The following is a 25,387-nucleotide window of genomic DNA, read 5'->3' on the forward strand; positions in this document are numbered from 1 at the left end:
CGGGCCCCGGCCAGCCCCGCCGTGCGACAGGCGCTGGGGCACCGGGGCACCGCGCTCAACTTCCAAACACAGCAGCAAAAGCCTTTGTCCGAGCGCTCCCGGTCCGTGGCCGGGGGAGCCTGGAGGACCCCCGCCTGTGGCGGGACGAGCCGGGGCAACGGAGAAGGGAGAACAGCCCGTGCCAGCCCCAGGTCTCCTCCCAGCTGGGCTCCGCCGCTCCCCTGGGAGCCCTCAGAGCGGGACCCGCTCCGAAGCAGCCGGGATGAGCACTGACCCTGCACGGAGTCCCGACCGGCGTGTCCGTGCCGGAGAGAAGAAAAGCAAAGTGAGCGCCCAGACCCGCCGAGACCCCCGCGCCGCGGGGCGGCCGGAGAGCGCGGCCGCTGCCGGGCCGGCACCCGGGGCGCCTCCTCCGTGCGCCCACCCGGCGGGACCCCAGCCCCGCGAGGTTTGCGCCGTGGGGCCCGCCCGCGGGCCGTCCGGAGGGCAGCCCCTCGTGCCCCCGAGCGGCGGCTGAGAAGCGGGCGGGCGGGCGCGGCGCGGCCTCGCCCAGGCAGCCCCGGGCGGCGGCGGCTCCGACGGGCGCCGCGAACGCCCCGCACTCACCCTGTCACAACAGGCGCCATCTTCCACAAACTCTCGCCAAAACTCCTACTCTCGCGAGAGCGCCCCCCTCCCCACGGCCCAGAGCGCGCGTGCGCGGGTCCGCGAGACACGCGCGGGGCGGGAGGGGGGGGGCGGTGCGCACCGCCCACTCAGCGCCCGGGCTTCTCCCCTCAGACACAACAGCCCGGGCGTGGGAACCGCGCCGCTCTCGCGAGAGCCTGGCGCCAGCCGGCATGCGGAGAGCGGCGCAAGTCTCGCGAGAAGGGAGCGCGCTTCGGGGAAACCGAGGGATTCCCTCTGCCCACTCGCGCGTCTCGCCCCCGCCGGCGCGAGGAGGGGCGGGCGGGGAGGAAGCATTTGGCGCGCGGCGGGGCGGGGCGGGGCGGCCGCCGGCGCGCGGGGATCGGCCCACGGCCGCTGTCGCCGCCTCCCCCCGTCCGCGGGAAGAGCGCGTGGGGCCGCGCGCCTCGTGCCGCCCGCGGGCCCGGCACGTGCGCGGCCCGGAGACGGGGCCGGGCCTGAGGGGGCCGTGGGCGCGGGGCTGGGAGCTGGGACGGCGCGGGAAGAGCTCTTCGTCAAACCGTGAATACAAAGAGCAGGAGGCTGGGATTTGGAGGCAGCAGCCCTTAGGAAGACCTCTTAGGTTCCTGACATGGAATTGTTATCGTTTTTTTTAGAAATCGGTTTTACATTAAAAGCTCGGTTTCATAATTTTGTTTTCATCTGCAGCTGAAGTGCGTAAGATGTGTTTGTTTAGCAAACAGAAACAGTGGAGTCTGGCAGAGCCCCAGCCAGCTGAGCGAACCCTGTGGCGACAGACGGCTGAGCGTGGGCACGGCGACAAGAGGTATCTGCAGCACGGAGCTGCCGGGGTGTGCTCGGAGTCTGGGTACGGCAGAAAAAGAAGACCCCAATTTTGGATTCGTTTCACAACATTACCCCTTCAAGATGTGGGTCTGATTGTCCATTAGGAGACCAAATTTGAAAGCTAATCCTTTTACATCTAGACTTCTGTCTGTTCAGCTTCCTTTATGTGTTTAGTATAACACATAAAGTGTCAGTGTAACTTGGGGACAAATGCTACATTGATTTAAAGATTGCTGAGATTCCGAAGCCTACATCTTTTTTATTACTTCAGCTCTACCTCTGCTGTTTTCCACATTACGAAAAAAGATAACATTTCAGTAATCCCATGGATAAGATTTTGGATTTCTCGCCCACGTACACACTTCACTGCTAATGCTAATTCAATTAATAATGTCTCAGATAAGGAAAATCATGTTTTAAGAGATTCCTTGGTGACAAAGTTTTCTGTATATCTCACTGTACAAACAGCTATTGTCTTCTGTCATTAAGGGCCTTTCCCTCATCATGATTTCCCCCTCCTCATTAGATACAAGAGGACTTTGATTGGATCCCTTGTACGCACAGTTCTCGGCAAAAGCACAATGCATACTGGAAATCCTCTGTATTGTTTGCAAAGAGCAACTCATAATCCCTTTGGAAATCTCTTCCTAAAAACATCTTTTTTTTTTTTTTTTTTTTCTCTCCTAAGGCTGAATAATGATCTCAGCTCATGCTAACTCCATTCCATTAAGAATAGTTTCTGGACGTTTGCCATGGACTGTCTCTAGATGGTTATTTTATGGGGCCCCTCTTTTAGTGTGTTTTGAATCAAACTGGAAAATCTAAAAATACAGCACACAATCTGCAGTGTCTAGCCTCCTTTAATAGTTTACAATGAAGGCACTTTGATTAATAACCAGATTAATTGGCTACTGGAGCAGGTATATTATTTAAAAAAATTTGTAATCATAGAAACCATTGTAGTCCTTTTCATCCCTGACAGCAGTACATTATAAAACAAATAATCACTGATTTAATTTTTAAAATTATAAATGAACTGCAGTTCAAAAGGCCAGGAATACTATTCAAATCAAAAACAATAGCTTGAACTTCGTATGAGTAGCTGGTGGAAGAAAAGATAATAAGCCACTAACGGTTTTTTAATACTGTTTATGCACTGAATTTTCTTGTTTCTGCCTTAAGTTTTATTTCACATAGAGTGTGAAGAATTCCTACTGACTTTCTTGGAAACTGAAAGTATCCACTACCTCAGGGAACTAGACCTCTCTTTCTGGCCTATAGTGAATGTAAGCACTTCCAGACCTGAGGTAGAAAAATTTAAATACCAGGTTTGCACCATTTAAATTTTTGTGTTTGCTATGCAAATCAGTAGTTTGACTTTTCTATTTATGATCAGCTGAGGTTGGCAAGAGGGTTTTGAATCAGGCCTGTCACTTTAGAGACAATTTGCAGAAGCACAGCTTGGAGGCATCTTTGGAGGATGTGATTTCCACAAGTGTTGGGCCTCACCTGTGTCCCAAGCAGATGCTCTGCCAGTTGAGTCCAGCTGGGTGCTCAGAATCGTTAGTCACCTTTGAAAATATAAGTCTGTTAAAGCAGGAAATCCAGTTTACTCTCACTTTTCAGCTGGGGGACAGGACCAAACCACCTCAAACTTAGATTCACCAACACGAGGGTATGTGGACAGAGCCACTTGGCCAATGCTTAGTGGATGTCAGCAGGCTTCATCTTGGGAATCCATACAGTTCCTCTGTCCTCTCAGTCTTGCTTTGTGTGGAAAGAGGAGGAAAGACGAGCCGAGGATGAGCCCATGGAATCGTTAGGGATCAGGCCCTCTGTGTGAGCAGGACGGAGGTTTTTTGGCCTGGAATGTTGTCCCACCAATGGTACTGCAGGAGCTGCTGGCCAGCAGTGCTCAAGCAGCCTACCTTTAGAGAAGGGCAGGCAGGAGCAGGGAGCATGGGATGCAAGCTTTGATAACCAGCCCAAAGATTTCAACAGCTTGTTTGACCAGTCCAGACCAAGCTTTCTCCTGCTCAGCCTTGGCTCTGGGTTTCCCCTAAGCTCATTCCTTTGGGCACAGCACTAGCTAATTAATATGTTCCTCATTTGGCAACTTCTTCCCACCTTGCTGGTTTGGAGAAAGATGAGAAAGCGAAAGATCTGCACAGATCTGCACAATCTATACAGATTTCTGTATAGAAGCAATCCCAAGTTTCTTATGTGCTTAGCACAAGCATGTCAGACATGGGCAAGGGGACCAGAAACTCCATCTCAGATCAGCCTGTCTTACAAAAAAATCTCACAGTGTGTCCTGTAAAATCCAAGCTATTTTAAAACCCAATGACCTTAAAAAGCATTGTAGGTAGTGAGAACCGCGGTTATCTGGATCCTCATCATAAGGAGCAAGTCTATCTTGAGATGCTGCAGTTTGTAGGTGGTGTAAATCACACATTCTAGTGGTAGATACTGTGATACAACCCTGCTGGAATTTCATAAGCACAGGATGTACAGTGTGGTTCAACCGCGTGTCTAGGAAAGCAAATAAAAAGGCACTTGCCCACAGAACATCTCTTAGATCTGAACTGTGGTGCATGTGCCAACAAAAGTTATTGCTTAAGCTGTTAGCCAGCCAGCTCAATGTCAGGAGTGTCTGCCCTTTGAAATGGATGCTGATGTTCAACACAGCTCAGAGAACTTGCAACACTGGTGGATGACAAGGAAAGACTAGGCTAGTTAGCAGTCTGCAGCAGGAGCATTGTTAAATAGTTTTTGCTCATATGTCATAGTCTCAAAGAGGATAGTAGAGCAAAGAAAAAATCTAAATCTGTGTCTTAATGCAGGCTCAGGTATAAGTGTACCTTGGTGTGAGAGTCCCCGGAGGCTACAGTCAAACTTGGGCCTTGCTGTAGTGTTGCCTTGAAAGCAAGTACTTTCCCTTCTCAGAGTGCTCTTTTAGGTAAAGACAAGAAGCAAGGAGTAAAGGAAACATTAGGAAGGAAGAGGGGGAGGGAAGATGAGGTTAAGAGTAATAACATCATGTGGTTATGTAGGTCAATAGTGTGAACAGCTTGATGATTGACTTCTATAACCTTATTTTTAAATATTTGTCTAGAACAGCCTGTTAAGACACTTTGCATTGTATTAAATTTTGCTCCTCACCTTACCCCAGAATTTTCACTTATTTTCAATTGGGTGAAATTTTTGTCAGTTTGCAGGTAAACTATCCTGTATCCCTCCTTAGTTTTACAGATCTCTTCAAAGAGCCCATCTCTGAACCTCTCTTACACAGCATTCCTCCCCTCATGCACATGGTGCCTTGTCCACCAGTTGTGTGGCACCAGATTATTCCCTTAGCCCTGCTCTCCATGTACAGCCCTCTGCAGTGATGGCTGGTGCCATCAGCCCTCTCATCCTCAGGGTGCCTCTGCAGGTACCACCCGACTTCAGTGAAACCTCTGGAGGCTAAAGTGCCCTGGGGGCTGGCAGAGGTGGTGCCATAGTGCCAGCCCCCTGCATCCCGCCGTTCACAGGCAGCAGCAGAGCAGGGGTTCCTAGGTCCCGCCTTGGTGCTGCCAGCAGCGTGGCTGCTGTGCTGCCCTGACCTTCTACCATGGCTAATGTGTGCATGCACCAAACCAGTTCTAAGATCAGACCACAGGATGCAGGACTACAAAGTCATTCATTACAAGGAGTACAGCAGGACAAACTGTAAAATTCTCCATGTTTCCAAAATGTACAGGAGAAGATACAAATTCTTTTCAGTCTGTCTGATCTCTGTAGGACTCATTCTGAGCTGAAGACAGCTAAGGAAGTTATTTGCATCCTATCGAAATCAAAAAAATGAGGGAGACTGAACTAGTGATTAGATGGTGAATTATCACAAATAATTAAGCAAAGGGAACATTTAAAGATTATGACTCCACATGTTTTATTGATTTTATTCATATACAAATACAAATTGATTTTGCAATGCTACAGTTCTGAATTGGTGTGAATACAAATATGTTTCTGCAGGAGAACAGTAAGAACTTTTGCAGGAGGCTTCCACCTGAGACCATGGAAGGTGGGATACTGAAAGGATGGAAGTTAGTATGATAATGGAATGATTCCATAATAGGCCATGTTTCTGGTTCTGGTCCTCAGCTGGTCCAGGACCTGTCACATATAAGGTCATATTCCTGTTCTGCATTCAGGATTGGACCCCTGCCCTCAGATACCCCTATATATTGTTAAGTTCATGCCACCTCTGGGTCTTTGGATGTTGCTGCTCAGATCCTGCAGTTTCTGCTGTTTGTTTTTTTTCTCTATTAAAGTTATTTATTTTTCAGGCAGCTCCATTGTTCCTACCCTTCTATTTTTGACACACTCACCTGACTAGACCTGACTCAGGGCTGCAGTGAGATGGACTGCAACATAGGTGCTGTTGCAGTTCTATTGTTTTCCTGATGTGTATTAATTCACTCACACCCAAGCCTATAGTTTAGTGACTGAACTAGAGCTGATTTTTTCTGCTTGTCTGGTCTTTCATTCATTAGGCTCTTTGAGAAAATATATGCTGACAGACTTCACCTCTACCTGTAAGTAAAGTGTGTTTTTTGAAAAACCGAATGAAAACTTATTTGATTCTACAAAACAAGAGAAATACACACTCTTAATTATACACGTTTCTCTTACTTACAGGGAATATGTAACAGAACAATGCATAAGGAAATTTCAGACTAACTATAACAAGGTACAAAGAAAGAATTTGTCAGCCTACTATAAAAGAAAACCCCAGTCTGCACATGACCTCTTGATAAAACTATCACTAGAAACCCATTTGCCATTGTAAACCATCCCATTTTACAATGGATTAGAAAAGTCTTTGTCCCAGTAATGACCATACACTATATCAAATAGGAGGAAATATGGACAGAAATCCTTAAGCTGTAATTTTGCATACAAATATGTGCACACAGGAATTCTGTCTATGGCTAGAGAGAGGAGTTACAAAATTAATTGATTGACAAGTGCAAAGCTGGATACCATATAAATGCTCTTTGGAGAATTTAGTGACAGGTAAGCCTCATTCTGGTCCTATATAGAGAAGTTAAACTAATTTTGTGTGTTTAGGAGCTTACAGAGTATCTGTGGCCATGGGCTATAAAGATAATGCTTGGTTTGGTGCTGTTTATTTAAATCATTGAGGAAGTTATACAGTCCTGAAACACCAAATAGTCAAAAGGCATCAACAAAGAACATGCAATCCTAAAAATTAGTTAACTTGTAATACTGCCATGTTGATATCTATTTGGGTTACAAAATTCTAGTTGTTGTGGACTTTATCTTTCATACTACTATCATTTTGCTGTTCCACAGACCATTTTTCCATATTCCTTCTCCTGAAAATAGATGGACTATTTCTGGCCAGAGTTACTGAAAATATATTTCATTCAAGTTGCCTGAGAATACTGTTCAGTTCCAGAGTGGCTGACACCTTTTGAATCTTTGCCTCTTAGGGAATAACACATGACCTTTTAATGCTAAAGTTCATTAGTGCTTGGATATCATATTGATGAGTGTCATATAAATGAATGGATGAACAGATAAGTCGTAACTAAGGTAATGAGCTTATAGCTGTTATGGAGGTAACTGAAGACATGTCATGGATGATAATTACTTAAAAAATTTTTTTATGATTTTTTTACCGTCATTCTTGGTTGAGGATTCACTCTTTCTTCTATAATTTTTAACAAGCGGTGTTTCATATTTAATGTTCTAGGCAGCCATATCTTTTTCTAGAAATGCAGCTATCCAGACATTTTTATTACTCATGGTTTCATTATCAGTTTTTTTTTCTCCTCATTACTGGCACTGATCTTGCCAAGAGCTAAGTACATGCATAATTTTACTGGTGTGATTAGACTCGTTAAAGCTAATGGGATTAGTCAAGAAAGTAAACCTACTTCTGTTTAAATGTTTGTTTGAGGTAGTGCTGCTAGAATCAAGATGAGGAAAGTCTGGAAGGAATTCAAACTGAACAGTCATTTTCATTACATGTCAGATAAGGAGAAATTGACCCAACTCTGATGCGTGATGAACCCAAGGTGGTTTTACACTGGAGGTGAGCAGGGATTTCCTAACATTGGTTTTTCTTCAAAAGATGGGGGGTTATAAGGAATTAAGCTGGTCTCAGCAAAGTTTACAAGGTCATTTCTCAAGTCTATGATGAAATGTCTAAATTAAAGATTATGAGACATCTCAACCACCAGCCCAGCAACAGAGGCTGAGTATAACCTGATAGCAGTGTTGTGATAGTGTGCCCTGAGAGACTCTGGATCCCCCCAGGAATATTTCATTAATGTGGGGAGATTGAGAGAGGCAAACCCAGAAGAGGCTTCTTCTTTCTGCACAGAAATAGGGAGATTGCACTGAATTAAACATTTCCTCTTGCAGAGGAATGGTCTTAGAACATGGGCTTATAGCTTGGGGGTCTTGTGTATAAAATCCCCAAGAGATGTTCTATGCCCGTATAAAGTGGGGAAAAAGTCTAAAGGATTTCTTGCTATTACTCCTACCCTGCCATTGTTCCTCATTTCAAGTGCTGCAAATCTGTTGTTTTTTGACCTGCCAGCTGAAAGCCTCCTAGAAGCATTATAGCAGCCAGAAATACAATGTTTAGAGTGCACCTGGTTTTCAACCCCTTTCTTTGACAGCCAAATCAGCTAGGGCTTGAGAGGGGAGGAGCATGGAGCAGTTGCTCCATCCATCCCAAGGAACTTCCCTTCTGGACCATCAGGACAATTTTATGGAGAGTGGTAACACAAGCCAGACATAAAAGTGGGTGATTATTAACTGCATCATGCTCTAATTTGTCATTTCTGACCTTTGATGAGCTGCCTCATATACAGTGAGCTTTAAAAAAAAAAATCTGTCCTGTCACAGAATCAAATGCAAACTGCTCTACTATCATTTTGAAGCAGTAAATGTCCCATGGCCTTGGAGAAAACATCACTTGTGGGTTTTCACCCATTTTATACCTTCCTTTCAAAACAAACATTTATTTTGGTCTCTGATAAATACAAATGACAAGGTTTATTTGAAAGGCTATTTGTAGTCTAACAGTTAAAATTCTTAGTTAATACTGAGTCCTGTACCCTTGTCTTTATCTGTGCAGAGGTTAAAAACCAGCAAGTCCATCACTGCAAAGTCTAATATCAGGGGTGGTAGGTATACTTAACTATTACTCACTTTTCTCTAGGAAAGCAAATGATCTATGCCCCAATGCTCACAATTTTATTAACATTGGAAAGAGCCATGTGGTGTTCACACAGTGTTTAATCTCCATGGAGTCTCAGAGCCCAAGGTTTTCTGATTACTGGCAGAGGAGAAGGACTGAAGTGACAGTTAGGGGTGCGCTGGTCCCTACTGTATATACAGCTGTTGCTGCACAGGGGAGGGAAACGCAGGGTCTGGCTGTCTGTTCCAAACAAAAAGAAATGGCACATGCTATTACTTCCAGATCATTGCAGTCCCTGCACCACCATCTGCTGGGGGTCAGAGCAGTTGTCCGGGTCGGCGTCAGTCATGCACAAACTCAATGCCTTCCACCGAGCTGTGCCCAGCAGTACATATTTACAAGAACAATAATGCGAACCTGCTCCCTGGACACAGGCACCACAATGCTCCATCACATTGGGAACAAAGGGGCACAACAAAAGTTGATATGCATTACAAAGGAGGTTCTCGGGGATCACAGCTTTGTGATTTCAGGCCGTAACACAAATTGGAGGGAAGAAAAACTGTCACCAATAAGCCCAGACCTAGTGATCGTTGTATTTGTAATTGACGCAACATTGCTGAAAGGTTGCCTGGGTCTCTGTGTTTCCCCTTTTCCTATTGTCAAAGTCTTCTGTAGAAAATAGTTAAATGGAAAAAGCTGTGATGATAAATATTGAAAACTTGGATATGTTATTCTGTAACAGCAGCAAGATATCTCTGCCACTTACCCCAGCTTGTCCATACAGATCTCTTTCTGGGGCTTATGCCATGTGCTGGAGCAAGACGTGGAGGGCCCTGACTGACGTAAACTGAACAGTTCCTGGAAATCGGATGAGTACAATCGTGTCACTGTGATGTTGAAACCAAATGAGCAGTTTTAGCATCTCTTTGGCCTAACAACAGCCTAGTGAGTAATTCATTTCTCCTGCGAAAAACGGCTGCTTCACCACCACTGGAGTGACACATCAAGCGTTACTGTTGGGTGCTGCAGACCTTTCACTTAGCGCTGTCCTGCACCCTTGGCTGAACACATACATACAGGCATGACACCCTTGGGGCCTAGAGCTCTAGGTAGCTTTGCTGACAGTATGTTAAGGCACAGAGGTAAAAAGCACAACCCTTTTTTTTTAGATCTGGGCTAGCTTCCTGCAGAGCTACATCCAGTGTTTTGGTGCTGCATCAAAATGGAAGCAGGGGAGTAATGAAGCTCAGTGCAGAGGCATCTGCATTCAGCTGAGTTTATCAGTTTGGTCTCAGCATCAGCACTGTTAAAACAGGCAGCAGTGCCAGCATAGGATGAGAGAAATAGGCAGCAGTTCTGGAAAGCTATGAAAAGGGCAGGTGGAGCTGCACCCAGAACATTTTTCAAGTGAGGCTCATTGCCAAATAATTAGAAACTATGCTGTGTGAGCGAAAACACATGAAGGACTGCTGTAGTCCCTGCCTCACATAGCTACCGTGTCTGTCACAGCACTACCACATACATAATCTTTGACATTTCATCTGATGATTAGTGGTTTTGGCACAAGTAAGCGCACTCTTGTTAGGCCCTATCCTCAGTTGCTTTTTACTAAGCATCACTCATCATTTTTGTATAAAACCTCTTCAGTCCATGTAATGTTTGACAATCTTCTTGGATGATTTGCCTGAAACATTATATGGAAGAGGAGACCTCCAGGTAGCTGCACACACATGTCTTCCAGACTCCACCTTCCTGGCCTCACTGGCACCAGGACTCCCCAGCTGCCGGAGCCGCAGAGCTGGTTCTGGAGCCTGCGAGGGCATGCAGAGCAGCCTTTGCTTGTTTCCTTGGAGAGCCTCACCAGCTCAGTTACATATTTGTACTTGAAGGACACTTCCCCTGAGCCATTCCACACAGAGCTGAACTCCACAGATTTGTACTGCAGTTGGGCAGGCTTTCAGCAGTGAGTCAGAACTTTAAAAAAATACTTTTTTTTAACCATTTGGTCCTATTGAGCTGTGTTTGAAGTACAAGTTGCAGAAGAGTAGTCGATGTATAGCTTAGATGCATTTACATAATAAAATGTATGCAAAGTGTAAATAATTTTGTATCTCTAATTTTGGGAAGGAAAAGGCAGGGGATGGGAAGCTGAAAGAGTGGCTCTGTGAGGATATTAGTAACAAAATGAAAGGACAGAAAGCCTTCAACCTGTAGGTAATTGATGTACATCTGCTCCAAATGTGTGGGGACTGAAAATCATTTCCATTAGCACTCCAGTAGAAGTGATTATCCTGTATGTCTCATCCACCATAGAGAGGTACTACATTGTGGAAATCATCTCATTTCGGTGTTCCTGCTTGCACCCATTCTGGAGTATTTATTCTTAGATTAGTGTAGGGAATAGACTGTGTTTCCCAGTCATCCTTCTGGACACAGTTTAGGGAGATGAGCTGCTGGAAAAATCTAGCCCAGAATAGCAGTTTAACTTTTTTATATTGATTCTTTTATTTTGTTAACATTACCCTTTATCTCCAAGGTTGTAGATACATTTTTATAAAAAGTAGTTCTGTGCATTACCACATCTCTGGGCAACATAAATTCAGCCCAGATAAGGCACAGCATGTTGAGTCACACAGCATACAGAATATATGCACATCATGGCTCTTCAAGGCAGCTTTATTCTTTATGCTGCATCAATGACAGCTATGGGAGAGAAAGTGATGTTTGATCAAACTCAAATTGCACAGAGGGAAGGTTTGGCCTTTTTGAACAAAATTAATCTTTTACCTTCAGCTGTTCCAATCAAATACATTCCATCAAGAGACAGTGACATTTTTGATTAACTGTTGTAACTTTGGATTTACTGCCTGGTGGAGTCTTGGCCTGATTTTTACCCCCAGACCACTTATATGCTGTTTCTTAACATATCTTCCTTGAATTAATTTTCAAATCTATGAACCCGTCTTCTTCCTACCTGTTCTCTGAATTCTGTCTGCAGTAATGTCTGCCAGTTTCTAATGTGTAGATAAATGACTATTAGGAAATAATGAATTCATAAAATACAATTATGTGTTTTTATGAAACTAGTGCTTCAGTGATTTACAGCTGGCCTAGGGCATCTATATGGTTATCATGGACTTTTGTTACTTTTGTATGCATCCTTTCTCACTGCTTACTCTGCCCATTTACAGATTGTATTTTAGCCCTTTGAATTTGCCTGACTGAAGAAGTCTTTGTAGTAGTGTTTTCTAAGCATGATGTAGGAGGTTGCTTAAACATGTTGGAGATATTTAAAAATTAAGGAGAAAAAGCGTTCATGAAGGAGAAAAAGCTTTTAATATTTAAATATGTTCCCATTGTTTGTGGTGGTTTTTGGTTTGGTGGAGGGTTTTTTTGTTGTTTTGTTTGTTTGTTTGTTTGTGGTGGTTTTGGTTTTGCTTTTTTTGTTGTTGTTGTTACAGAAATCTTCCAAAAGGAATATTCAAAGGGTTGTAATAATAAATAAATTTCCTAATAAATGTAGGAAACTTTTGTCTTGTCCCTTACGTTGCTTACAAATGCAGCTGTTATTACTCTGTTTTTACTTGCACATTTTAAGCCATTGCACTGTGTTAGTGACTGAGTAACACTTCACTGAGCAATAGAACTGTGTTCGCTCAGCTCAAACACTGCTGCAAAAGTAGCACAAGAGGAATATGTCTTTAAGATTCTACAGAAACTCTGGCTAAGCTGCAGTAGTGGACTGGAAAGAGATGTGGCAGCGAGGGAAATCACAGAAGTTGAGGAAAAATTGGTAGAAAGGCAAAGGGAGAGAGTACTGTTGCTTTGGTAAATAGAGAGAGGGGTGGCTGAGCATAGAGAATCAAATTGCTCCCCGTCTCTGTTCTGGCACTTGCAGATCTATTGAAAACAGGCCAGAAGGACATGCTGAATTTGTTGCTCCCGTGTGCCAGCCTTTTCTGCAGCAGCGAGAGAAACCAATCAGTGCTGCTTCAAAAGCAGCTGGAAACTGAGAAATCCCTGGTCCCCCGCTGCCTGGCAAGCAGCCGTACAGGGTCTTCTCAGTTTCCAGCCACTACAGAGGCTCCATTGACAAAATGTGTGCGGCATTTGAAGGAGCACAATGTGACAATGAAAGAACCTGAGGGAGACAAAACAAGGAAGGGGGAGAAAGGAAGAAAGGGGGGAAAATTAAATGGGAATGAAGGAGCAACTGAAGACAGGAGGACAAAAATCAAAAGAAAAATATGCTAATCACTGCAAAAGGGGCAATAAAAATAAATCATCCTTCTCATATTTGACACCTCTGCACTGCTTTATCAAAGAGTATAGTTCTGATAGGAAGACTAGAGAAAAAGAGGTAAATTTTACTAATGTTTGCTTTTATTGCCTCTGAGATACAGACATGCTTAATTTAGTCCCCTGCTTTCAGAAATACTGTTGTAAAGTACAGAGTGACTGGAAGATGCCAGATACCACACAGGGGACCACATGGTACTGTGAATGGGACAGCTCCTACCCTCATCCTCTGTTTCTGAGAGAAGCAGAAAGATTTAAAGAGCCCTACAAGTCAAGAGAATGGTGCCTTACTGTTGCTCAGAACAACCTGGAGAGAAAACAAATGCTGCCCAAAATAAAGCAAGGCAGCTGGCTCATTTTTCTCGTTTCCCTTGTACTTCATTGCACTGGCTCTCAGAGTGTAGCAGAGTGGAAACCAGAGTATCACCAGCAGCTCAGAGCCAAGCAGCATGGCTAGCTTCTATTTCTTTTACCTCTGTCTGCCTGGTTGTAAGGTAGGACATCCAAGAGGGGTTCCAAGAGCTCAAGGGTACCTGTGGTACATTAATCTCCCAACTGTTTCCACTTTTTGCTGCTTGTTCAGGATGAAGGGAGATCTGTGAGTGCCATGACCAAAGTTAGTTACAAAGGAACTGAACTGGAAGGGGCTCTCCAAATGTCCTCACATGACTCACAGAGTTTTTAGTTCACGGGTCCAGCTCAAGTTCCTTCAAATTAAAATCCCCTGAAACATATGCTGGGTGAACACAGCATCTTCAGCATCAACTTTTTCACTCCAGATAGCTGCTCTTACTTGGAATAACTTGGAACAGGTAACATGCAAAAATGAATAGAACTTGGGAGAGAGCACTGGCATCTACAGGTTTTCTGGGGATTCTTCATAATTTCTGAAAGGTCCAAGAAGTGCACCATAAAACCTGGGACAGCATAATAGAACTGTTGCTCTTAGTTTCAAGAAGTAATATCAGCCAGGAACCAAGAAGGGGGTAAATTTTGTATTGCCCAAATTGAAAATGGGTAAACTTAATTTATGTGCATCTGCCTTTGAGCACTGCACTGTCCTCATCTTAAGTGAACTTATCTTTTTAAGCAAAGAAAGACTTCTGTCCTGGTTACAGGAGTTTTGCAATTAATAAAGCCTTCTTTAAAAATCTTCTTTTATTATTCAGGTTTAAAATAAAATGCTTCCATTTGCTCTCTTAGCTTGGCAGTTATTTTCAGGCATGAGTAGAGTGACTACTCCTGTAGAGTAGTTACTGTTTAGGTTAAAAAAAAAAAAAAACTGTTTCTCCAAATAAAACTTAATTTGACCCATGGTCTCTACACAATCCCCTGTATTTAGATCAGGGATCAATTTGTCTTTCTCTGTAGGAATAGTAGGCAGTGTAGAACTGATTTTTTGTGATATATTTATTAATGAGTTCCTGGGTGTTATAATTTTGAAAGAACCTACAGATGCTGTAGCAGTTGTAAAATGAGACCACCATCATGTCTATCTGATCAGGAATCACCCATTGTGTAAGAATGAGATGGTTTTTTTATTTCATTTTTTCAGTTCCTGTATAGCAGATCAAAATTGGTACCATATTTTCAAATTTACTATTTCAGAAAATTTTTTTCATCTAAGTTAATTTAAAGCAAAGGTATCTTGCTTCATCTCTAAAATCTCAGCTGTGTTTTTTATCTCATAGAAGGAGGTGATAACAAGGGCTGTAGAGGAACTACCAGCATGACAAATAAACACATAGAGATGCCTCTCAAAATACTGGGCAAAACCTATCTATTACTTCTTCAAAATTTTTCTCTTTTATGTTTGTCTCATAGACTGGCTCTGATTACATTAATGAGTAATTCATTGTAACAGAAACAGATCACCATATTGAAGTACTTAGTGCTGAGAATCAGTATGTTTGTTATAAACATTACAAGGATTTGAACTTCAGGCTACCTTTAACTTGATCCCTTGGATTGGCTCTTCTCACCATGCAAGCTGCCCAAAAGCTGCCCAAAGGCTCACTGGTTGGTTTGGTCTCATATCCTCACTGGAGTTCATTTCATGTGCACTGAGCAGAGCTTCTGGGTTAGTTCCCTGCAAAGGGAATTCAGTGCTTCTGTTCACCGAAACTGCTCTGGGACCCCAGCCAGTGTGCAGTAAATGGGAACAGTCAGGGGGTGGGATTTGTTGCTAAACTGCATTGCTGCTCTGAACCAAAATGGTAAATATATAGGCAATCATATATATTTTTGTGGCTTTGGGAAGGTATTGCATATTTTTCTCTAGTGTGCAAACCGAGCAATTTTGCATGATAAAACTCAAATGTGTATTTGTATATTCTGGCCAGCCACCTCTGGTAAGTTCTGTGTGTTTGATGATGCAGAGAGAAAGAAAGGTGCACTTAATCATTATTTAAGTAGAGAAATCCTTACATATGTGCTTTACATGCAACTCGGAATAGTAGATGTTATTTTATCAAACAATAAAAATTGTGACTTTCACATAAAAATTATGAAAAACTGGTTTCCTAGCTTCAATTCTCCAAAAAAGAGAAAGTGTTAGATTTGCCAAATCAGGAAAACAGACTAATTTTCTGTGATTCATGGAGACTCTGTGTTACTTAGGGTTTCATGAAAATGTGTAAAGAGAGAAGTAAAAAAAAAGTCCAGAATCATGTAGGCTTCATTTAAAGCAATGTGTTTGATATCACATAGTATCATGAGAACAGAAGTCAGAACTTTGACTTTGTCAGTGAATTCATCTTTTGTCAAGTCATAACCATGCAGTTTCCCACCTGCATTAGCAATGTTAATGTTTCAAAGAGCAGAAGAAAGAGTTCAATACTTAACAGTTTACCTTTCTGATTTCAAATTTATTTGAGTGAATCATTATTTTGCTCTTAAAAGGCTGCTGAATTTCATTTACTACTGCTGGCTAACTTCTTGCACTAAATGTTTTAATTTTAATTACTCACATTCATTTGTGTAATTTCAGTTTCTTGGCTGGATTGCTAATGCTCAAACAAGGTTCTTCTGCAGCTGCTGGTAGAAGTACAAAATCTAATTTCAGTTAATTCTTGCATATATGTTTTTCACATTTGGTCTCACCAAAAGATCAGGCACATTTTGAGTGAATGCATTTTTCCAGAAAGCCAATAGAAAGGAGTGTAAAGTGAGTGGTAAAAAGCATTTTACTGCGAAAAAAGAGAATTCCTATAGTAGTGACTCCAGTGGCTTTGTGCTAATTCTCTTGAATTTCTTCCATTGGGGTCTGATCCATAAAGGGATTTGGTTACTTTAAATAGCAGTTATGTCCTAAAGTTCTTAGTATATGCTATTAGAACTTCATCTCAGCTTCTGTTTAGGCTTAGTATAGTACACCCATATTCACACCACAGATTGTACCCACAGTCTGCCTTTCAGGCTGCTTTGCTACCTGCCCAAGGGAACAGTGGCACCTGAAATGATGGGCACTGCAGGAAATTCGAGCAAATGTGCTCTACTGCCACCAATATGCCTGAGCTCACTGAGAGCCTCCTTATCCTGACCTGGGGGGCTCTTTTGCCAGCTGAGATTGTGCTTTGCATATGTGCAGAGCTATGTCTGTCAGTTTTTGGGTTACTTCTGTAAAGACCTGACACAGACCAGCTCTGATGCTGCAATGCTGGGCCTCTCTAAGGGGCTTTGTTTGGTGTGAGTGCACAAGCAGGAAAGATTTCTCCTTGTAAAAGGCTGCCATCCACTTTTGTGCAATATGCAGTTTGATCCATGTTCTTGCCAATTATATTTTGAGGATAGTGTCCCAAGCTGTACTTTCCCTATCCCCAGATGAGAGGCTAAGTTTGCCCAGAGAGTTGGAAGATGCTGCTTCCCCAGGAGCTGTCAGTCAGCTGTGAATCCAAACTTCTGGTACGTCACACCCTAATTAAAACCAGCTCCTAGAATGTCATCTTCACTCATGCCTTGAAATATCATTCTAGTTTAGGAAACTTTCAGACCACAGCAATGCTCAGCTCCCTTCTGAGCCCGAGAGAACGCAAACCTATATTCACCTTCTGGACATCCTCTACCTCTGGGCATGTTTTCTCCCTTTGTAGTCCTGATCCTAGAACAACACAAGTGTATTTTTCTTCTCATAAGGAGATACTTTTGTAAAGTTTTCCACTTCAGTTTTGCAAGACCAAAAGTTTCCTGATGGTCTACTGATAGCTCCAGATTCAGTTTTTAATCTGAACTGGAGGCATTCCACAGGAATGTTTAGAGATAAAGTCTCAGTTCAGTTTGGTGATGAAACACCTGGAGTTTTGTCTTCAAGGTGTTTCTGATTTTTCTTCTTTTAATCAAACACAAAAATGTGAAGTATCTCCCTGTCCACCCCAGGTTTAAGACAAGAGCTGTAGGAATTATCACAACATCTCTCAACCAGAGGTTTTTTTATAATTTTACCAGACTTTTAAAATTACAGTTTGGTCATTCTTTTAAAATCTGATCCATAAAGAAGGCTTGCAGAACTCCCTAGTAATTACTAATGGGTCACGTGGTGTATCACAGAGCTCAATACTTCTTGCCCTCAACTATTAACCCTTACATCCCTATTACAAATGAAAATATAGAGACAGACAGCTCAGGCTTTTACTTTGGCACAGTCCATACAGATTAATTAAAAAACAGGCGCAGTACAAATTATACCAAAAGAAAAAAGTCCAAAGCATTAAAATTAGCCAAAAAAAGAATTACATAATTTCCTTGTATCTTCCCTAAGGACAAGGAATTGGAGACTATGAGTCAGTCTTAAGAAATAAAATAAAAACAGCCCAGCTTTTAATGACTTTTTCTGATTCTTACCTTCTGGAGCAGAGCAGGCCATCAAGAACTCTGACAGCAGAAATCTGACAGCCTGACAGGTTTTAAAATAGGAGTGAAGATGCACTTGTGGGTAGCTTGGCTTTCTGGTTTGTGACAAGACACAGTGACCAAGAAAAGTGGACTTGAATATGGGGCAGCATGGGACTGTGGACATCCCATTTCCTGCTGCTTACAGTCAACTACAAAGTTGGTGTACTCTACAGCTATGGGTGAAATATTTTCAAAGTTCTCTGTAGTGAGGAGAACACACATTACATGTCCTTTTGGATGCTCAAGCCTCTTTTTTATACCTCTCCTTTCCAGCCTGCAATACAGAGGTGCTGTGAGGATGAAGCAATGGGTGACTTATAACTACTTTCTTGGTAGAGGGACAGCACATTTTATCTGTGACTTATCACTTTGACATATCATTTTTCCATGTACTTTCCTTGCTCTCTGTCCAACATTACAGTTTCAAATATTCCCGTATTAAAAATATAATATTACATTTAATAATGAAACATATTGTCCTGCTTAATAGTTCAGTGAGAATTACCTGGAATATTAATGAGCTTTCTGCTGTGCCTAAATGCTGCCTAAATAAAACTCAGGATAACAAAGGATCAACTGTTTGAACCAGGGGTTAGTTTAACGCTGCAATTCCCATTTCCTTTAAAATCAAGGATATTCACAAGATCAGTGTCTGTAAGGATACTTTTACAGACATAATTCTATGTTGTTTACATTGATGAAGAAAACAAAAAAAGGCAACACAACTATTTTTGCCGGTGATCAAACCTGGTAATTTTCAGAACTACCCTGGAGCATCCCAGCTCTGAGTTTACAAGGCAGAAAGTTTAGTTACCCTGCTCAAGTTTCTTTGTCCCCCTGTTCCTGAGATTTAATTTCAGAAGGAGAAGATCGGGGATGCAGTTTTGCCCATATTTTTAACTTTTTGTTGGTTTGGTTTTCACCTGGTCTCTTCTGTCTTTTAATGTCATGTTCTGTCCCTGCTCCAAATAGGTCGTTTGGTGGGCACAAATGCATTTATAGGGCTTCAACCAAGTTAAAAATGTGTGTAGAACTGATGGAAGACTTAAGAAAAAGTGACAAAAGCTTACCTGGAAGTATACGCATTTTTTTTAAAAATACATTAGATTGACAACTTCCACACCCCCACCACCCCAAGATTCATTTGACTGTATCACAGTCTCAGTTCTCATTTAAAAATAACTCCCTCTGAAGAGATACTGATGCCTCTACTGGTGCCTGCTTGTACAATGTGAAACAATACCCGTGAGTAATGCTGATGTGCATCATGAAGTTCAACAGTGTTCAGTAGCTTCAGGGCTCCCTGACAACTTTATCAAATGACTCCATGTACCAGGATGAGAAAAATATGAAGACCTTATTAAACCCTCCAAAACCTTGGCTTTTGCAGTAGTGATCTCTTTGCCTCTGTCAGCCTATGAGGGGCAAATGGGAATGACCCATGGGAAGCCAGGACGACGCAATTTTCATGTCATGCTGTGCCTTGGGCAGAAGCTTCCAGCCATATGACCCTGTCCTCAGCATCTGTTTCCCCGAATTGCAAATAGTTCCATTACCATCATCCTGTTTTATGTCCTGCAAATGCAAATTTGCCCTATGACAGAATGAGTCCTATGTCTGATGGAGATTTCACCATCCTGTATTATGTGTGTGCAGGTCCTACGTAAGCCTAAGAAAAACCTTCCCATGTGTACTACTGATTGTTTACATATGTTATCAGAGGGGAAAAAACAACAGGAAAGGAAAGCTGGCAGCTTACACTGCCAACAGACCTGGCAGTGGCTATAATCACATTTAGATCATTTCCAGTCAATAGACTTTGTTTTCATTTAAAAAAAAAAAAAACAACCTTCCTAGAAAGTCGATGCACTGTTCTTTTTACTCTGCTACAGTCAGTCCAGAGGAATACCTCAATGGCTCCTGTCCTTACAACCAAAGCAGACAACATCAGGAGATGGCTCCAGAGAGAAGATGGAAGGTGTGGTAAGAAAATGTGCTTTATACAAGTTCAAGACATGTAACGCTACTTGGAGCTGTGATTATGGTTCTGTATGAGAAAAGGTCTGTATGGAAAGGTCTTTTAATGATAGTGAAGTCAGGGAATTGTGATGCAAATAGAAATTGATGCCAAAAGAAGTTAAAGTTTGGAACCTGGGCATGTTTCTCATCTCCAGGTCAAGCTCCATAATGGGACTAAAAAGCATGAGCACTGGAGAACTGGGACTCTAGCTGCCTTTCTCTAGGAATTGTCTGCAGCAGAGAGAATGGTTCCTTAGCCCACTAAGCCAGACGAGCTCACTGCTTCTCTGAAGCAAAATACTAGAGGGAATAGATACTAAAGCAAGTTTAATTAATGTTAGTGTGTTTAAATCTGTCCCTTTTCAACTATTCTGCACCCATTCCCATGTACATGTGATACTGGAAACATTTTAGGGTGAAATAGAAGTTGCAATCTTACATCAGCATCTCAAGTATTACAATTCCAGCTAGTCTAGGCCCAAGCCTTGGGAGTCCTATACTATTAATACAAAACTGTTCTCATAGGGTTAAGCATTTAGGAACTGAAGACTGCAGTTTTTGAAAAAGCTGACTCCTTTTATATTTGTAGTCTTAATATTGTCTCTGCCTGAAGACATACAACATGAGCAAAAATAAAATGTAAACTTTAATAACAGCATAAATATTAGACATTCATATTAAAAACATTCAGAGAGAGAGAAAAAAAAGAAAGTTCAAATGCAAGCAGTCACAGAGGTAAGGAGCTCTAGTACAAAGGCCATGTGAGAAGATGCAGTGTTATTGGCATGAACATTTCTTCTGACATCTTAGTCATCAGAAGCACAAAGATGGCAATGTATGCTCCAGAAGAAGTAGGGCAGTGATAAAATCACTTCACATACAGCATCAGATTCCAGGTATAAAACTAAAACAGAAGGATTATTTTCTGTATACATGTAGAAAAGTGACAAAAGCTGCTTTTGACATCTAAATGAGACACACTGAGAACTAAAGTTAGCACCCTAGTTTTGCTAGGCTTTACTTTCTCTTCCCCAGAGAAGGGAAGACCAAATAGCACCTCTCAGATGCTGAAGTAGCCTACAGGTTACAGCATACATTCCTTTCCTCTACCCGCCACTTGGAAATCATATGTCATAGGATTATGTCAGAGATTCTGGCTGTTAGGTCACATACTCCGATACAAAAATGTCAATGATACAAGGAAAAACAAAGTAATACTTTTCAGCTGAGATATCAAAGGAAAACCACAGCTGAAAAGGAAAAAAACAGATGCCGTGCAGTCAGAATTTGGTGGAAGCTATCATCTTCTGCTGTGTTTTCCTTGTGAGAGGACAAAGATGTTTTCTCCTAAAAACATAGGAAGGGCATTGGTGTGCAAAACTTTTGTACTCCAGACCAACAGAAGTGGAAAAGATAACAACCTTGAAATAAATGGACTTTCATGTCCAAATCTCCATCCAAAAGACCTAATCTTGGTCTGAGCTACTTCAGATGGCAGCAGTCATTGGTGCCAGACTCCCAAACATACCCCTGTCTGTGAACTTTTTACAGGTTTGGGAGTAGGGTGAAAGGTTGAATGAGTTAATCCTGGTTGAGGCTACCCTGGTTCTCCAAGGCAGTCCAACTTGGAATAGTTTTGAGTTTAGCTTTTTTGAAATAACTGTCTGATTCTTTCCAGGAGAAGAGTGAAAGTGGACCAACACTATTTATACAGAAAAACCTTCATCCACCTTGATTTCACACTCATGACTCCTGCAAATGTCAGATAGACTGTGGCTCAGAGCCAGCACATCATAGTGGCAGCAACTTCCTTCCACTGGTTTCTTTAATTTACCATTTCCCTTGCAGATCTGGAAAGAGATTAATCAAAACTAATTACTTGCTTAAGAAGTAATACTGACTTATTAAACTTCGTTGTGGCACTGGGCACAGGCACTTGAATGGTCTGGAAAATATGAAAAGAACTGGCTGGGGAACAAAAACAGAGCTGATACATGGTAATGGCAGAAACAGAAGTAGAAGTATATAATAATGGCAAATTCCTATTGAATACCTCTTTGTCTTGCTTTAAAGAAATACAGAAAAGCACTCAAGATGTAGAGATAACTAGGCAGTATTTCTCACTGCAGAGCTTAAGGAAAGAAGGAAGTGCTTCAAGGGTTAGTTCCTGATGATATGGAATATTGCTGGACTGAAGGCAGTCAGCTGGAGTTCATCCTGATAGTCCCCCAAACCATTTTATCACAAAAATGTACTGTAATCAGTAAGAAGCAGTCACAGTATTTTCCCACCACTTTCATGCTTTATAGGCAGATGGGAGAAGGGAAGAGTGTAGGGTTCAAGATGTACTTGAGTGATCAGCTTGGTCCATATTTAAAAATAAAAGTATTTTGGGGGGAAAAAAAAAGAAGAAAACTATGGTTGCATGTGAACTTCAGCACTTCAGCTTTCCTCCTGCCTATTGATTATTTGTTCTGTTTGTAAGGGCAATGTTGCTTGCACAGTTATTCATATGTTGCATCAAATGAGTAAAGATGAGCCACTGAACGGATGGATGCTACATTCTGTAATGTCTTTGCATCTGTTTCTGCTGCTACATTACCAGCTGGGGAGAGACTTTAGAAGCATCAGTCCTTCTTCACAGGCTGATCAGTAGCTTAGTGACAACAGAATTTACAGAAGTAGGAAATTCGAAGCAGAGGAGTATTATATCTTCAGAGAAACTTACACTGGCTACTTTCAGAGATAAGGACATTGCCTTGACCTTCAAGAAATACACGCAAGAATGCAGTTTTAACATCTGCTTTCTTTTTTTGCCAACCTGGGTCTTTAATCACTGTGTTTCAGTGTGATGCTTTGTAATGTTTTTGATACACATATTTAATTGTCTCAGTGTGTGGATACAACTGTATCATCTTAAAAAACTAGACACTTTGTGCTTCAATTTACTTTGCAGTTTAGTTTCAGGAGTACAAGTGCTCTCGTTTGTATTCAGTTCCCACGATGGACTGCTTTACTTGGGTCCTTTGAACAGTGACATGGAAAAAGAATTAAATGTAGTTGTAGTAAAGTCAAAGGCAAAACGACCCATTGAGATTTCTGGTTCAGGAAAGTTCTTAGACAGTTGTCTTTCTATTAGTTCACTTCCAGCTGACACATTATATATAAACAGTTGTTAATGTGTGATTAGAAAGAAAATCTCAGTCTTGGCCCTAACAAGATAATTAAGATAAGTAGGAGGAGTTTTTATCTTATTTTGTAGCAATGAAAGTCATAGAATTGATGGCATCACAGGAAATTACTTTTCTGGAATTTTAGAGACACATTTACTAACTCTGTGAAATTATGATTACTGTCTGAAGCGTTTATATTTTCCTCTTACCTAATGCATCCCTAGGGCCAGGATGGAAGAATTGATTCAGAGGTCAGCTAGTCAGTTGTTTTTTGTTTTTTTTTAAGAAAGTTAGAAAACTTTTCTATAAATTTTTCTACTCTGCTCTTGTGAAATCCGGTCTAGAGTACTGCATCCAGCTCTGGGACCCTAACACAAGGACATGGTCCTGTTGGAGCAAGACCAGGGAGGCCATGAAGAGGATCAGAGGTTTGGAACACCTCTCCTAGGAAGACAGACTGAGAGAGCGGGCATTGTTCAGCCTGGAGAAGAGAGGGCTCTGGAGACATCTCATAGCACCTTCCAGTAACTGAAGAGGGCTTAGAAAAATCTGGAGAGGGACCCCCTGAAAGGGCATGCAGTGGTAAGTCATGGGGTAAAGTCTTTATACTGAAAGAAGTAGGTTTAGATTAGATGTCAGGAAGAAATTTGATACCATGAGAGTAGTGAGTGATCACTGGACCAGATTGTCCAGAGAGGCTGTGGATGCCTCATCCCTGGAAGTATTCAAGGTCAGGTTGGATGGGGTTTGGAGCAACCCTGATGTAGGGGAAGGTGTCTATCTTGGAACTTGATGATCTTTAAGGTCCCTTCTGACTCAAACCACTCTGTGATTTTGTGAAATCTGTCAGACCTGAAGTACTTGGTCAGACAAGTGGGCTTGTCTGGTGGGCTGCAGAGGCATTGCTGTGAGGTTTCTGTCTAGGAGCCTGCAGTCCTAGAGCCCAGTTCCACAACAGCCCACTGCCCAAGTTGTCCCTGGGGCCAGCGGGTACTTGGGATCCTACTCCAGCCAAGAGCAAGGAAGCCTTGAAAGCTCTGACTTTTAACTTTATTTTGGCCCCATCTTCAAAGCAGTCATCTTGCAACTGCAGCTCCAGCCAAAATTTGCCTGTCAGCCAGGTGTCCTACCAAAGAGAGGGCTGCACTGCTAATTCAGGTTGACCTGGGCTGAGGGTGCAAGGGTTTCCAGGCTCCCGGTCCATGGAGCTTTAAGGACTACACCACCATTTAAAGACACACCTCAATCCAGTTTTAGAAGGCTCCAAAGCTGACATTTGCCTGAGCATCTAGCATCACCTTGGTTTCAGTGCTGGTTTATCTACCTTCTGCAGTTGGTTGTGTGTAGGTTTAGATGATTCTGAGGTGCTATGGTTACCAAACAAGGAAGCCCCTGTAGCCATTGTGCTGGGTCATATGAGTAGGAAAAAAAGAGCATCACTGCTACCATATCTCTCTGCAGGGCTTCTGAAAAGAATTAAAAATAGCTTCCTGCTTTACCAGGAAACTTCCTGTTATTTATATAGTTGTCTCTGTCCCCTAAGGCAAGGTGTTAAATGAAATGTATTTAAATGAAGCGAAGTGTGTCAAGTGTTATGCCTCCATGAAGTTGAACAAATTCTCATTTCCTTTGCTTCATTCTCATGGGTACTAAGAGTGGCATGAACAGAAAAGCAAAATGAGGAACTTTTTGGATGACTGTTTTCTGCTAGACGTTCTTGTTATTATATTAAAATGAAATTTGGAGCAGAGGAAGGAGGAGAGTCTCTTATGTAGTCTACTTTCATCACACTGCTTATGCTTTCAGCTGTCTATTTTGCCTCCAGCAAAGCACTCAGGAATAGGGCCTTTAACTTTGCAGATATTTGAAGCTTCAAGGTGTTAAACAAGATGTTGTAGAGTATTATTGTATTTTTTTTTTTGATTGTTAAGATAGAAAAGAACAGTGTGGTATGGCAGAATGGTATTTGTCACTGTGAGACAGTGGGGCAGAAAATTAGGAGACTGAGTTATTCTTTAATATTTTAGTTTTCTTGGCAAATGTGTCCATCATATTTTTAGTAGGATCAAGGCTATTAGAGAGTGTTTGGAGTAGCAGGACAGAAGGTTTAGTGTAGGTTCTACTGCTGCAAACAATTTTTTCTGGTACCAACTGCATCTGAATGTGCAAAGGTAAAATCACAGGAATGGGGAATCTGGCTCCACAGTAAAACTGATATTTTACCGGTGCAGATCCAAGGAATCCAGAACTCCAGAAAACAGCAACTAGCAGGTATCTGTGCTGTGGCTTTTATTTGGGGAGTAAATGC

The 25,387-nt window shown here is 42.2% G+C and overlaps 1 protein-coding gene across 2 annotated transcripts in view; it reads right to left on the reverse strand.

Moving 5' to 3' along the window:
* RBPJ (recombination signal binding protein for immunoglobulin kappa J region) overlaps positions 1–25,387 on the reverse strand; it is a 142,344-nt gene that overhangs the window by 58,541 nt on the left and 58,416 nt on the right. Inside the window, exon 1 of one of the 2 annotated variants that reach the window (XM_066317146.1) lies at positions 607–748. The exons of the other annotated variant lie outside the window; for it this stretch is intronic. Within the exon in view, the coding sequence (XP_066173243.1) occupies positions 607–626 (20 nt within the window). The 5' untranslated portion in view covers positions 627–748. Of the gene's footprint in view, positions 1–606; positions 749–25,387 lie in introns of those variants that run through there. 2 annotated transcript variants of the gene reach the window in all.

Source organism: Sylvia atricapilla, chromosome 4, assembly GCF_009819655.1.
Source record: "Sylvia atricapilla isolate bSylAtr1 chromosome 4, bSylAtr1.pri, whole genome shotgun sequence".
NCBI lineage: Eukaryota > Metazoa > Chordata > Aves > Passeriformes > Sylviidae > Sylvia > Sylvia atricapilla.